This window comes from Nelumbo lutea, chromosome 1, assembly GCF_056320005.1.
Source record: "Nelumbo lutea isolate HS-2025 chromosome 1, American lotus-T2T, whole genome shotgun sequence".
NCBI lineage: Eukaryota > Viridiplantae > Streptophyta > Magnoliopsida > Proteales > Nelumbonaceae > Nelumbo > Nelumbo lutea.
Window position 1 is genome coordinate 154,432,098 of NC_142684.1, and position 14,449 is coordinate 154,446,546.

At 34.7% G+C, this 14,449-nt stretch overlaps 1 protein-coding gene across 1 annotated transcript; it reads right to left on the minus strand.

The window, feature by feature from the left end:
• Nucleotides 1-3,557: 3,557 nt before the first annotated feature.
• On the minus strand, nucleotides 3,558-9,910 carry LOC148878528 (uncharacterized). The gene is made up of 2 exons (XM_088955961.1): nucleotides 7,218-9,910; nucleotides 3,558-4,288 (listed from the first exon to the last, which is right to left on the minus strand). The coding sequence occupies exons 1-2, from the start codon at nucleotides 8,835-8,837 to the stop codon at nucleotides 3,941-3,943; spliced, it is 1,968 nt and encodes a 655-aa protein (XP_088812087.1). The 5' UTR covers nucleotides 8,838-9,910; the 3' UTR covers nucleotides 3,558-3,940.
• Nucleotides 9,911-14,449: the final 4,539 nt, after the last annotated feature.

Consider the following 14,449-nt stretch of genomic DNA (forward strand, 5'->3'; position numbering starts at 1 on the left):
TTGAAGATTAATTAGTTTTATGATATTTTTTTTGAGTAGATGTTCTATGTTAGTTGTTAGATAGGAGGTGGGGACCACAATAGTTATGTGAGTCCAAATTTTATTATTTTTTTGAGTGTTATATATGTTGTCTTATGTTTTTCCACCCTATAAGGGCATAGTTGTCTTTGTACAGTTCTATTATTTCAGTATAAATAATAAGTGAAGAGGGAGGCCAAATTATTGTTCTCTTTTTTTTCAACTTCTCTTATTCTCCTTCTCTCTTCCTTCTCTCTTCATGAAACTACTTTCTTTCATATTTTTTTTAATTTAGCAGATTCCTACTGTCATTGAATTTAATTAAATATAATTGTAATAGTAATAAATGGATCATTTTATTTTTAATTTAATTAGGATTATTTTTTATTATATTATTTTTAATATTTATATTTTTAAAATAAAGCTAGTATCTAGCTAATATATTTTTTAATTAAAGTAAATATTTTATATTTTTCTATAATTTCATGTTTCTTACCTCTTTTGAATTTTTATTATTTAATTATGATGTCATAGGTTGAGGTAGATAATTGAATTGCTAGCCTACTAACCAAAAGGAAGAATATTTTTGTTCCATAGTCAATTTTAAAATTTGTATTCCATTTCCATTATCAGTAAAAATAATTCATTTTTATCACACTTATTTCGTCTAAGTATAACAACTATATAACATTGGATATATGCCAAAATTTTCTACATTTTTTTTTACACTTTAAATTTTTTATTTTTTTTGACAACTAAACAAATAATTACCACCTAGATGGAATATTGGGTTCATTTTTTAGTCAATTTTAACTTTTGTGTTATATTTTTGTAATTAATAAACTAATCTTATTTATCACACTTGTTTTGTATAATATGATTTATATATAATGTCAGAGATGTGCCAACTTTTTACAGATTTTTTATATTTTTTGTATTTCTATATATTTTAAAATTTTTATTATTTAATATGATATCATGGCTTAACTCATTTAACTCGGGTTATTGAACCACTACCCTACCACCAAGGCAAACAAATTTTTATTTTCTGATTAGTTTAAATTTTATTCCATTTTCATTATTAATACAAACTAATTATTGTTTATCACACCTATTATTGTTTAATATGATAAACATATGGCAATAAGATTGTGTTCACATTTTCTATAATTTTTTTTTTGTATTTCTATCTATTTTGAAAAAATATTTATTTAATTATGACATAATGGATTGACTAATTTAACTTAGACAATTGAACCACTGAATTACCACCCATTTTCATTATCAATAAAAAATAATTCTTTTTTTATATAATGTGATAAATGTATAATATCAGGATGTCTTATTTTTTTTATAAAATGTTTATGTTTTTATAGCTTTTAGTATTTATATCTATTATTAGTGTTTTATTATTAATTATGACATCATGGGTTAATCTAGATTATTTAATTCATGGACCGCTCCTAGAATGAAAAAAAAAATCCTTTAAAGACAGTTTTACTTTTATTGTTATATTTTTGCCATCAATAAAAATAATTCTTATTTATTACACTTATTTTCTTTAATGTGATGGCTATATAATATTAGAGATGTGCCAAGTTTTCTACTATTTTTTGTATTTCTATATTTTCTAAACTTTATTATTCAATTATAACATCATGGGTTGATCCATTTGACTTGGACAATTGACCCATTTGTTTTTAAATTTTGCATTTCATTACATCATTAATAAAATTAATTATTGTTTATCACACTTACCCCTTTTAATATGAATTAATATGAAATGTTAGAAATGTGTCTAATTTTTTCTATTTTATGTATTTTCTATATTTTTCCATATATTTTTTTATTTTTAGAAAACAATATTATTTTACTATGACATCATGGGTTGATCCATTGATCTGAAAGGTTGAACCATTGACCCACCATTTAGGGAAAAAAATGGTATCATTTGTGGATCATCCTTAAACATTGCATTCCATTTCCATCATTAATAAAAATGCTTATTATCATACATGCTTTGTTTAATATGACAAATATATAATATTAAATATGTGCCTAAAATTTTCTAATTTTTTTATTTATGTGTTCTTATCCATTTTTAAAATTTTAGTATTTAATTATGATATGGTTCACTTGTTTGACCCAAACAATATAGTTACTTACCTACCATCTAAAAAAACTAGTTTCATTTTTAGTTGATTTTAAAATTATGGGTTTTGATTGGTCAAAACTCTTTCTATACCATATATTTTCTGCATCATAAATTTTCCCTATTATTAATATTAATGGTCATTGGTTTAATTAATGGAATTTAATGATGATAGACAAAAATGCCTTAAATATAGGATTTAATGAATGGGAGTTAATGTCCAAATTATGGGATTTAAAGAGGGAATGAAATGTACTAAAAAGTAATATTCAAATTACAAGGGACTAAATTCAAGAAGATGGGTATTTTAGTTAAAAAAATATCATAGGGGGCTATTCACACTTTTTTATTGTAGTATGTGTGTGTAGTTGTTCAAATGGACTTCTGGCCAAACTCAAACTACCAAGGCCCCAACACAAACCCAATCCGAATTTAAATCAAGCCCAAGTGCTCTGGCCCGGTCCAATCCAAAACCCCAAAACTCAGGTCCAACCCATTCAAAAGCAGATATTAGGTTGGGTCGGGTCGAGCTCAGGTTGGGCCCGCCAAAAGAAGCGGCCCTACCGTTGACAAGAGGACATAACAACCCTCTCCAGAGCCAGAGGGTTGCCCCTTCCTAGGGCATATTTTGGCCACTGGCTCAGTTGGTAGGGTTAGAGACCTGGGAATCCCGCTGCCACCAGGGGTTGGGGGGCGGGGTAAGGGAAAGGGGATGGGCTACCCCCTGTTGTGTAGCCCCATGAAGCGAATAAAGAAAAAAGAAAATAACACGTTATACAACTTTGTGATGAGAGACCCACTAGTTATTTGTCCGAAACCAAAAAAGTGTAAACATCTTTTGCCATTTCAAATCCAATAATGCCTTAGATTTCTATTTCAAAACCCGTCCATTACTTGGGTGGGTCCAATGTAACCCACTTATGGGGGAGCGTCTGCATCCTCATTCTGGTCCAACTTCATATCCTACAAAAGATGGTCAGCCTTCAAACCAGTTGACTGCTGACACTTTGACCGGAAAAGGACAGCATAAATGGAGAAATTACAAACTGGAAAAGTTTGGTAGTTTACAGCTTTCAGGTTCAGAGAATGCCAAAAAGGAATAAGTGGGGTTCCAATTGAATGCCCAGCAACACAAACTCTCTAACCCTCCTTGAACCCAGCAACAACTTTGAGAACATCTCTATTAGGGAAATATTTAATACCAATTCTATCATCATCTGTTTGTTTTGCATGGTGCCCAGCCATGTGATCTCAAGTGAAAGAACCTGCCGACACAACAAACTTGATGTTCCACAAGTACAGGGACAAAAGAATAGAGAAAAACCAAGACAAAGGTTGATCCCATTCCATCATTAACACAGTCCAGACAGAGAATGGAAGCTTGTGATTGAAAAATGGCTTACTGAATAATTTGATAGTAAATAAAACCCAGCCCGCCATGCATTGCTAATAATAATTAAACCCACTTCAAACAGGAGGCCGTGACAAATATTGAACTGATACAATTGGTGTACACAACTACTAGAAGAATGCATTTAAAGAGCCAAACAAATGTTTTGTGTTGATTACAAGCACTTCGGAAAGATGAATTATGATTCCCCAAGACTTTTTCCCAAGTCACCAGTCGGAAAGACCATTCCCTTCAATCCCGAGCTAGGTCCCATTTGTATTTCCATGCAGTATGATGGGTTCATCAGTTAATGGAACAATGTTTTCCTTTTACTTGGTGTCTCCCTCTGGGTAGCCCCCTCCCCCTGCTGAAAGCAAACTTCACTGCTTTTGACTTCTTCCCTTCTTCGATTTGCTCTTCTTTTCCTGCATCTTCTTCTTCTTTGCTTCAACTGTTGTCCAAGTATAATCCGCAGGTAAGACAAATGGGTCTTGAATATCTTCTACCCGACTGCTGGGGCCAGAACTCATAGAAGAGTTTTGACGATGGTATGGTGCTTTTATCCATTGAAGCCATGATGAACTTGAGGACTGCATCATTGCAGGGCTTTCTCGGCCTGCAGTATGAGGGCTCGAAGGAGGTGTGGAGAACTCATCCAAGGGTTGTAACTCTTCAAATTTTGTAAAAGTGACCAAAACTCTGATAGTTGGAATCACCGGAATAGAAACCTAGATATAATCAAAGATGATTTTCTCAGCAAATATATCTTGAAAGATTGAAACAAAAAATTATGAATGTATATATTATGGTGACATTTAGAATAAATTAAAGAAAGCCCATCTTGACAAGGTGGAGAATTCACATAATATAGGAATCAGTTAGGTTGGACGGATCTAAAAGGCATTTCGACCCAGTATAGAAAGCTGTATAAGAACTCTTTTTTTGGAAGATAACAAAAAAGAAAGAGCATACAAGAAATAGAGAGGACATCATCTTAACAAAAAAAGAAGCATAGAAAGGATAAAGCACTCTTGACATTAAAGTTTTATGCCCCTAAATATAGAATTAGATGTGAAATTTTTGCAATCTTGCCACCATGAAAAGAAAGATGACCACCAGCAGACCTTTATAAAACTTACCATTTTTCTTTCTATTCCAGGTTATGATGGATTGAGCATGCAAAGGATGCATTGTAAACAATATGAATTTTTAGTACTTGCATATGGACAAATTCAAAGTTTTAAGTTTCTAAGAGTAAGGACAAATAAAAAAAAAAAAAAAAAACATTTCTTAGAGCAAGTTCAGCTGTTCAGGTAAGGTATTATGTACAGAGTTTTCTTATCGCTGCTTAAGGGATATGATTTACATACTTTTCTTGACAACATTATCTATGCAATTTTGGACAATTATATATAGTATGGCCAAGAGTTTGAAAACTTTATTGCAATAAGTTGTGTAGAATGCCTGTACCAGTATCACATCATGTTGACAAGTGTTAGATCCTGTTAAATTACTGAGGTATAAATACAAGAGGTGCATCCAAGGGCATATCTGGAGCAATTGCCTTTGCATATTCTGGTCTGGAAGTTAAAGATCAAAGGAGATTCCAACAGAATTGAGGCTCTTCTGAATATCACATCATGTTGACAAGTGTTAGATCATGTTCGAATTACTGAGGTACATATACAAGAGGTGCATCCAAGGACACATATCTGGTACAATTGCCTTTGCATGTTTCTGCTCTGCAAGTTAAAGTTCAAAGGATATTCCAACAGAATTGAGGCTCTTCCACTGCTCTTAGGTCTTAGAATTCCTTTTACCCTTGGATCAAGGAAATTTCATATTTTTCATAAAGTTACACTTCTTCTTGGCCTCTGGCTAGAACTAGCATCAAGAAGTAATCCTTGGAGAATTTCTCACTTGTTGAAGCTTTGGCATCCTAGATAAATTTTTTTTCACCCAACAGTGGCTGACATATTGACAAACATGTTTGCAGAAAGAAAGTTGCATTATGATGATGATGACGACTAACCATGTCCTGTGCTTTAGGTCTCAAAAACTAACCACAGCACGGTTGTTGTAGTTTGCATGTTTAGGTTTTTCCCTAATTTTTTGGATTGATATTTTGGGTTTAGGTTCACAATGTTTTGATTAGACAGTTTGTAGAAAAGCTAAGAATAAAGGACGAGGGTTTAATCCGAGAAAATATCAGTCATATGGAAAAAAAGTAATCAATGCCCCTAACTCCACACTAGATTCTCATGTCTCATAAAAACTTGAGTATAAGTAATTTTAAATGTTTGGTTTTTCATCGAGTAGGATATCTCTGAGGGTTTTACTTCATCTCTAGTGATCTAAGATAGTGTCAAATATCACTAGAGTCTCCACATTTATTTGGTCCGAGGATTAGTTTCTTAATTGCTCTTTGCTCTCTCAAATCATACTATTGTATTTAGACCAGTCCATATTAATTAGTATGCTAGCAGCTAGCATGAACACCTACCATCATTCTTATTATGAATCTACATTACACATATAATGTAACCACAACCCAGCTTTTCATTTTAAATTTCACAACCAAGAAAGTAATTTAATTCCCTAATTTCGAAAGTTTTGATCTTGTAACTATATTCCATAACTAAGAGTCTTGATTTCTCCTATTGATGTGAACGACATGAATTTCTAGCAATCCTAAATAAAGGGACTTAAAGAATATCATGACCTCACCTAAGAAAAGCTTCACCTAACACATCCACAGATAATAGGACAGAGTTCACAGAATGCTTAAAAAAGAAAAGAAAATGAAGATTGTGTATAATGTTTAAGGGGTAAATAGCTGAAGAAGAAGAGCACATTGTGGATGCCACAGCCCTCTTTGCCATATAAAGTGAAGAAATGTTGTCAGATCTTTGCTCTTCTTTGACATGTAAACCAAGGAAACCTCAAAAGTATTTCAGAATTAAAAATTTCAATCCCAATTCTAACAGGGCTTCTGTGCTTTTATGGTGAACAACCTCTTAGTTTAGGTATAACTTAATAAATTAAAGGAAGAACAACCCAAACATCACATCAACCTAAGGAGGGAATCGGTAATCGTGCATACATAAACCATGTAATCCTCCTCCAAATTCACAAACATAGCCACAACAAGTTTATCTGAACAAGATAATTCCATCATAGATAAACTGCAAAATTACATGAACAATATTTGCAATCTGGTACTACACTCTACTATGGTTCAGTTTCCTCAATGTTCACAATTCACAAAAGTTCTAACATGAACAAAATTTGGCAGCTAGAGAAAGGAATGTCCAAATAATGTTAACGGAGAATATTTTAGTCCTAAGACATTGCATAAAAGCAGTAAAGCTTATAAGCTTCATGCAGGTTAAAGCTCTGCAACAAAAAACAATTGAACATACAATCTACTGTAAATCAATAGTGTTCTTTACCTTAGACTGAACCATTTGAAGCAAAAGAACAACAAGCAACAAGAAACAATGACAAAGTATAAAAAGAGAGAGAGAGAGAGAGAGAGAGAGAGAGAGAGAGAGAGAGAGAGAGAGAGGATTTAAGCAACCAAGGAAAAATAGAACAGTCAAAGCATAAGGGTTCTAAGATATCATGCGATGCAGAACAGTTAAGGATGTCACCAACCTTCACTGGAAAAGTTCCTGGAGGAAGCTTTGTTGTAAGTAATTCTCTTAAACGACGGATTGCCTTGACCTTGTTAGCAAGAATATCAAGCAAGGGCAGCAATTCTTCAGTTTGGAGTGGAAAGTTGGGAGAAAGCCACAGAGTAGGTCTCAATCCTTTCTTGTACTCACTCTCACGGCTTACATCCCTGCATCGATGACCACTATCAGAACTCAGAGAAGACTTTTTTGTATCTCGCCCTTTCTGGAGTTCATCCCCCCTTGCACCAACCTCTGCAGAGTGTCTTCCCTGCTTGCTCTGATGCCTAGGTGGAGAATCCCCAAGGAGATCACTTACCTTGTCATCCATACAGACAGAACTTCTTGGTGGAGCTATCTTCTTTTGACCTTCATGTTTCGTGTCCTGCTTTCTCCAGCCACCAAACCACCCTTTCTTCTCCTGTTTTACTTCAGCATTGCCACAACTATGCACACCTTCAATAGGGATCTCCCGTTGCTCGTAGCAACTATGTCGATGGGCAATAATGCCATCAGGAAGACTATCTTCAGTTGTCAACTCTGAAGAGTCCATCTTAAGTGCAACTTCTAATTGCCTCCTCTCTTCCTCTGTCAAGATGTCATCATACCCTTCACTCTCCGTGTCATTTTCATTGGAAGAATTGAAAAACTCATCATCCGTCATAGCCCCAGGAACTCGCCTGGACTTGACACTTACCACCACATTGTGCATATCATACACCTTACACCTCCATGGACCAACCATATCTGCCTTCTCTTGCCTTCTCCATGTCAACTGTGGCAATAGTATTGCCTGAGTCACATCAATTCCAGGCCTGAAGATATTAGTCTGAGACATTGCAGCCACTTCCTGTTGAACCTCTGCTTCACTTGCCTGAGAACCGGCTCCATCAAGAGCATTCATCACTTCCTTATCCTTGTGTGAGATCATGCAGAGAGTCCCGGGGGGGACCTTCCCATCCTCAGAGCCATCTCCAAGGAACAGAATACTCTGATCTGAACGCTGAATCTTGAATCCATCAAAACCAGCCAAAGTCATATCTGCCCTCAAACTTGCTCCCCTCTTCCATATCTTGTAGGTGTCTGAAGGCGCAATCCTTGCTATGAAAGGGATTAAAGAGCTCTCAAAGTTAAACGTGATCTCCATGTAGAAATCCCTCATCCTCCTCATAGTCCCTATTAAACGAGGAAGCCTACGACACCATTTTGCCCATGCTAACGGCTGGTAGTGCCTGACAATAGTCATGGCAATGCCTTCTTCTCTGTTGCAAATGGCTTCCTGCAGGGCACTCCATCCCTGTTCGTTCTGCAAGCTCCAGTCTGCTCCAGCAACCATAAGCATCTCAGTTGCAGTCTCATCACCGAGTTTAACAGCAAGGTGGAGTGGGGTCTCTCGGTTATGCACATCCCTGCGGTCAATCACAGCAGAGATAGCATCCGCTTTCTCTTCCTCCGCAAATGAAGCCGCCTCAGTCCGAATCTCAGCTGGATTGCAGAGGCGCGGGAGACTTGCAAGTATCCGCTTGAGAGCAGCGTAATCCCTCGTAGCTACAGCCTTATGCACAGGACTATGATCATATTTAGAAACATCTATTCCCGCCATGACTCAGGAGATTAAGATCGATACAGAATTTCGATACAATCAAGCCCAATTCAGTAACATCCAAATTCACCCGAAGGATAGACAACAAGAAAATCCCTCCTTCCAAATGAATTGAATATGATGAACAAAGTCAGAGATCATAGAAAATCATCTCCAAAGACAAGCGAACAACCAGAAATGCCGAACAGGATCAAACAGAGCACCCAATTATCACATAAACCCCCAAATTCAGCAGAAACAAACAACATATAAAGCAAATATACAACACTCAACAGAAATGAAAAATCTCTCGCATGTCACAACCTTTCACCGAAACGAATCGAACCCACTTCAATAAAACCATAAGAAACCCTGAAAGAAGCCCTGAAAGAAACAAGAATCCCACTACAGCAGGCACCCGAGCCGATCCGAACCAACGGAAACGAATCCGGCCGGGTCCCAGAACAAAAAACCCAGTTTCAGAAAATCTCACCTTCTTCCTGTGTCCTTAGAACCAAGCCTCCGACAAAAAAAAGGTTCAGAAACTAAACCCCACCTCCCTCCCTCTCTCTCCTTTGATAACAGAAAGAGAACAAGAGATCCCTGTGATCCAATACAGACCAGACAAACGCAATGACACGCATGTGGGTTGAGAAATGAAATAAGAAATGACGAGGGGAATCTGCTAATCCGATAAAGAAATGAAAAGATGTAGACTCAAACAAAACCCCACAACCCAAGGCGAAAAAATAAAAACCGTGTGTAACAAATTCTGAATAAAAGGGTAACAAATAAAAGAAGGAATAAAGTTTCTACGAAAAAAAAAAAGAAGAAGAAAGTAATATAAATTTCTACTTTCGAGAGAGAGAGAGAGAGAGAAAGCGCTATCTCTCCTAATCCTCTACTTCAAAAGATATTAAAAAATTCAGATGGGTCGTTTTGGTGTTTGCTTCAAGTTGAATATGGAAGAGCATATGTTCCATTTTACCTTTTTTACAGATTAAAGCAACCAGAGAGCAGGATGGGTTTGAGAGAAAGAGAGAGCCTGCGTGTGGCTGTGTCCAAAAAAGGAAGGGAGAGGAAAGGGAAAGCTTTCCCATTTCTCGTCTGGTCCTATTACGTCTACATTACGTTATGCGCCTTCTACCTTCTCCATAATAATTTGAACAGGTCCAACTGACCCACCGGCTAAATGGTCCATCTGGTGCGTCCAATTCACAAAAGAATCAAAACTCGAGATGGTTGAGCCGCGTGGTCTGTGAGGATCGGATAAATAATTGGCTCACTGTTTAACCCACTTCGACCCATTGATGGTCAATCAAATCGACCCATCTATGCGGGAACGTGATCTGCACACTGCTCCCGGGCCCCGCACAGAGTAATTATTGTAGAGCCTAGTTACCATATATAATCACTGTCAGACCAGGCGGGACACGGAAAATTAAGGTGTTCAACCTCAGCCAACTATGACCATCCAATTTATTGGAAACGGGTCCAGTGGGGTCCGGCCCTAACCCGGGTCAGGATACAAGATGTTCAGGCTAAGGCCTAAGGACGTCTCCTTGTCCTTTACAAAAACGGTCCAGCAGGGCCTACGTAAATAAGCTGTTCTATAAGGGGCATTTTAATAATAAAACAAATAATAGGATAGTTTTAGTAACTACATCAACCTATAGGGGTGTATACATAAATAACATAACATTTCATTTTTCAAATAGCAGTGATAGTGATGGGGTGAGATGAGGGTGTATTATAATACAATATGTTTCACTTTTTTTTTTCCTACTCACGATAGACCCGAATATTGTCATCGAAAACCGGATCCTGGGCCGTGGACTGGTCAACCCACTCAGCTCTTTTGGATGGTTATATATATAGAGCCTAGAGGGACCTAGGAATAAATTAGATCAAGTAACCAATATGGGCCGAGCAGCTTCATCTAATTAAAATTTAGAGTTTTAAAATATTGTTGCATGGTTTGGATTCCCCATGTTTATGTAGAGATTGTCTGCATGAAGGTGCCAATTCTTGAGCCGCCCGCCAACCCAGGCCGGCACTGTTTTCTTCCAAGGCTGAGGTTGGCTAATCCCTGTCTGGTTCAACTTTGGGCTTGACCCCTTGTCTAGGCATTCCCCAACCAAAACCACCTATTAGATTGTTCTTTCTTTTTTTTTTTTTTTTTTGTTTTTTTTTTCTGACTGAGAGTGTTTGGGATTGTAGTTTGAAATTTCAACCCGCCTAGAATAGTGTAGATTTAAGGGTCTATTTGGTTTATAAGAATAGGGGTTTAGAATCAGAATCGGTCATTTCAATTCTGACTGTTTGATTGACAGAATCAGAATCCCATTCCCTATCACCTTCCTTGAGAATGAAATCCTATTCTAATTTATTCTAATTTTAATTATTATTTAAATTAATTAAACTTATAAATAATATTCAAAAACCGGTCAAGTGACCGGTTTCTGGTTTTTCTGGTCCAACTATCCAGTCCGATTCCCGGTTTTTCCAGTCCGGTCCAATTTTGAAAACCATGGCTGCCACCCAACCCAAGAAACACAACCACCACTCCAGCATTGGTGCACCTATTCCGGCATCAAGACGTTTTTCAGACTATAGGCCTAGGTTTTTAATCTGAGACTCTGGTGCAAAGAGGGGATTCTTTCCCCTTCCCCTTTTCTCAGGTAATCCGAAACCCAAAAACTAAATTCAACAGTCATATGTCTCTCTTCTTTTATTCTGACTTCTGAGTAAGAAACTCAAAAATCTAATTTCAACGATCTGTTTTGGGGTTTTGTTTCATAAGAAGCTTGAAAATGCTTCCATCCTCAATAATCAATCAAATTCGAATCAAATTGAATATTCGACTTGATAATTGAAATTGAATTCGAACATGAATTTTAGATATCTGTTAAATATTGAATCCGAATATCATGAATCATAATTGATTTTGAATTTGAATTTAGCTTGATTCAATTCAAATTCGATTCATTTGCAGGTCTATTCTAAATCAAATAAACCATGGGAATAGACCATTTCAATTTTGATTCCGATTTTGATTCTAGTTGTGAACCAAATGGACCCTATGTTTATTAATGTGGTGTTAGGTGTTTTTTTTTTCTATTTTTGTGAAAATGGTACTATATTGACATGTTATTTTCTAAAAGACTTTTTTTTCCTTTTTCTTTTCTATTTTGTATCATTGATATTGCTATGACATATGTATTTTTCAATACCATGTCAGTATACTGTTACTAACGATAGCAACAAAACGAGAAATCACCAAAAGGGCCGTTTTCTCATACCACACTTTTACCAAATTCCAAGGTGTAGTCTGAAAAAAAAAACTTTTTTTTTTTGATAAACATGGCGCCACATTTCAAGAAACGACATTGGTTTCAAACACTAGGTAAGTAAATAACAATAATTAGATGCAAGAGGTTGGAGATGGGAGGTAAAAATCTTTAGGTTGAACTCAGGAGACAACTATTTTGAGAGGGTGGGAACCAGGCAAGGTGCACCGTGCACGTGAGCTCCATTGACCTTACCATGAAGAGACTACAATTATGTGGGTTTAAACTCATACCACCATGTTTGGAAGGACACACCAAATGACCATCTCAACTACAGAATTGTCGGTAGGAGTCAAGGTTCAAAACAAGCCTATTCGCATGTAACAGTTTGAAAAAAGAAAAGGAAACTTATTTTTTAGTAAGAAATGGCAAGTTGGAAAATGAATACACTAGACGAGTATAATTCATGGTGTGCAAAGGACAAACAAAATTGTCATTTTCCACAGAAATCCTGTTTATTAAAATTGGCTTTCTGTCTAATCAAACAAAGTATTGCAACTATTTTCTTCAAGTTAGGTTAGGACTATGTTCATTATTTCCCTTGGTATATATATATATATTAGTGGAATGGTTGGTGCCATGCACGGGGTATTTGATATCAATATTGATGGTGATGTTTGAATGTTTGACTATGTTTTTATTTTTTGGGCATAGATGAATATTTATATATTGTTCAAGTCCTAAGACAATTATATAATACATTAAAAAAGACTATTCTCACAAAATGCGAAGATCTGAATTTTATAATTATAAAATGTTGGTTGCAAATGCATCGGATTGAAACATTAATGCACCAAACCAATTATAAAATTACATTCAACAATACTATATATAGATACAGTTCATCCCAATGAAACACAAAATTTATGGAGAATTGGAGATGCCATTCTTAACTGATCTCCTGTTTTGTAATAACTTAAAACCTATGAAAATAATTACTATTAATGGTTAGAAGTAAACTAAGCTATTATGTTAATTTACTCAATTAACTATTGAATAGCATAAGTCATTATCTAAGATGACTACTAAATAACTTACATTTAAGCCTAAAAATATTTTCTTCTTACTTTTTAACTAAGAAGGAAATAAAGAAGTTAGTTGGAAGCAAAATTTATCAACCAACCAGTAGAGTAACATGTATGCAAACACTTTCTAGGCACGTTGATCACCTCTACACATTTGTCCAAGAATAAAACAATCAAATGATTCATAATGTGTCACACAGTGTTGCATACAACTGAGGACATAAATTGCAGGCCCTACTTAACAACCACACACATGATGACATACAATCCCTGTGGCCAAATGCCCTTATAAGATGTGGGCCCAACTGACAAATAGGTCTAAGCCCCATGGAATGAAATTTTTTGTATTCTTGTGTATTTTTGTTATATTTTCTACAAAAATTTGTTTAATTCTACAATTTCTTTTCATTTTTTTGTAATTTATCATTTCCTTCGTTTATTGTAATTTCTGTTATTTTTCATCAATTTTTATGATTTTCTATATTTTTGTGTATTTCTTTGTTTTTTGTAATTTATATTATTTTCTTCATTTTCTATTTTTTTTCATAATTATTTTGCATTTTTATTTTTTCTTTAATTTATATTATTTTCTTCATTTTCTATTTTTTTTCATAATTATTTTGCATTTTTATTTTTTCTTTAATTTATTTTATTTTCAACATTTTATATATTTATTTGTATATTATGTATTTTTTATAGTTATACTTTTCTAGAATTTATGTACTAAGGGGTAGAATTGGTATGAAAAATTAGGGTCTTTCGACCACACTAATTGGATCGTTCTCATTTTTTATATATGGTAGTAGATATAAATTCTTATTTTATTCTGCAATTTTTGTTCATTTTCTATAATTTATGGGTTTTCTTTGTTTTTTGTAATTTATGTTTTTTCTTTAATTTTTATGATTTTTTATATTTTTTTGTAAATTTTCTCTATGTTTCTTTGTTTTTCTGTAATTTATATTATTTTCTTCATTTTTTTAGTTTTGTTTTCACAATTATTTTGCAATGACAATATATACAGTGGGGAAAAAATAGAAAGTTAAGGGTAAAGTTGGAAAGTAAAATCAGGTTTTTTTTACCAAACCAATTGCAAGTTACCAGCACGGCTCGCGGCATGACCCATATAAATTTTCTATATAATATTATATAAATTATAATTAAATAATAACATATAATATATAATATACTAATAAATTAAATATATATTTTTTAATTTTATTATACTAATTTACTTAATTATTGTATATATATTTGT

What these genes read in the sequence shown, in the direction of transcription:
- LOC148878528 (XM_088955961.1), bottom strand. Translation starts at nt 8,837, where the DNA reads ATGGCGGGAATAGATGTTTCTAAATATGATCATAGTCCTGTGCATAAG. An exon ending in CAGGAACTTTTCCAGTGAAG is followed by an intron (nt 4,289 to 7,217) that starts GTTGGTGACATC and finishes GATTATATCTAG; the next exon opens with GTTTCTATTCCGGTGATTCC.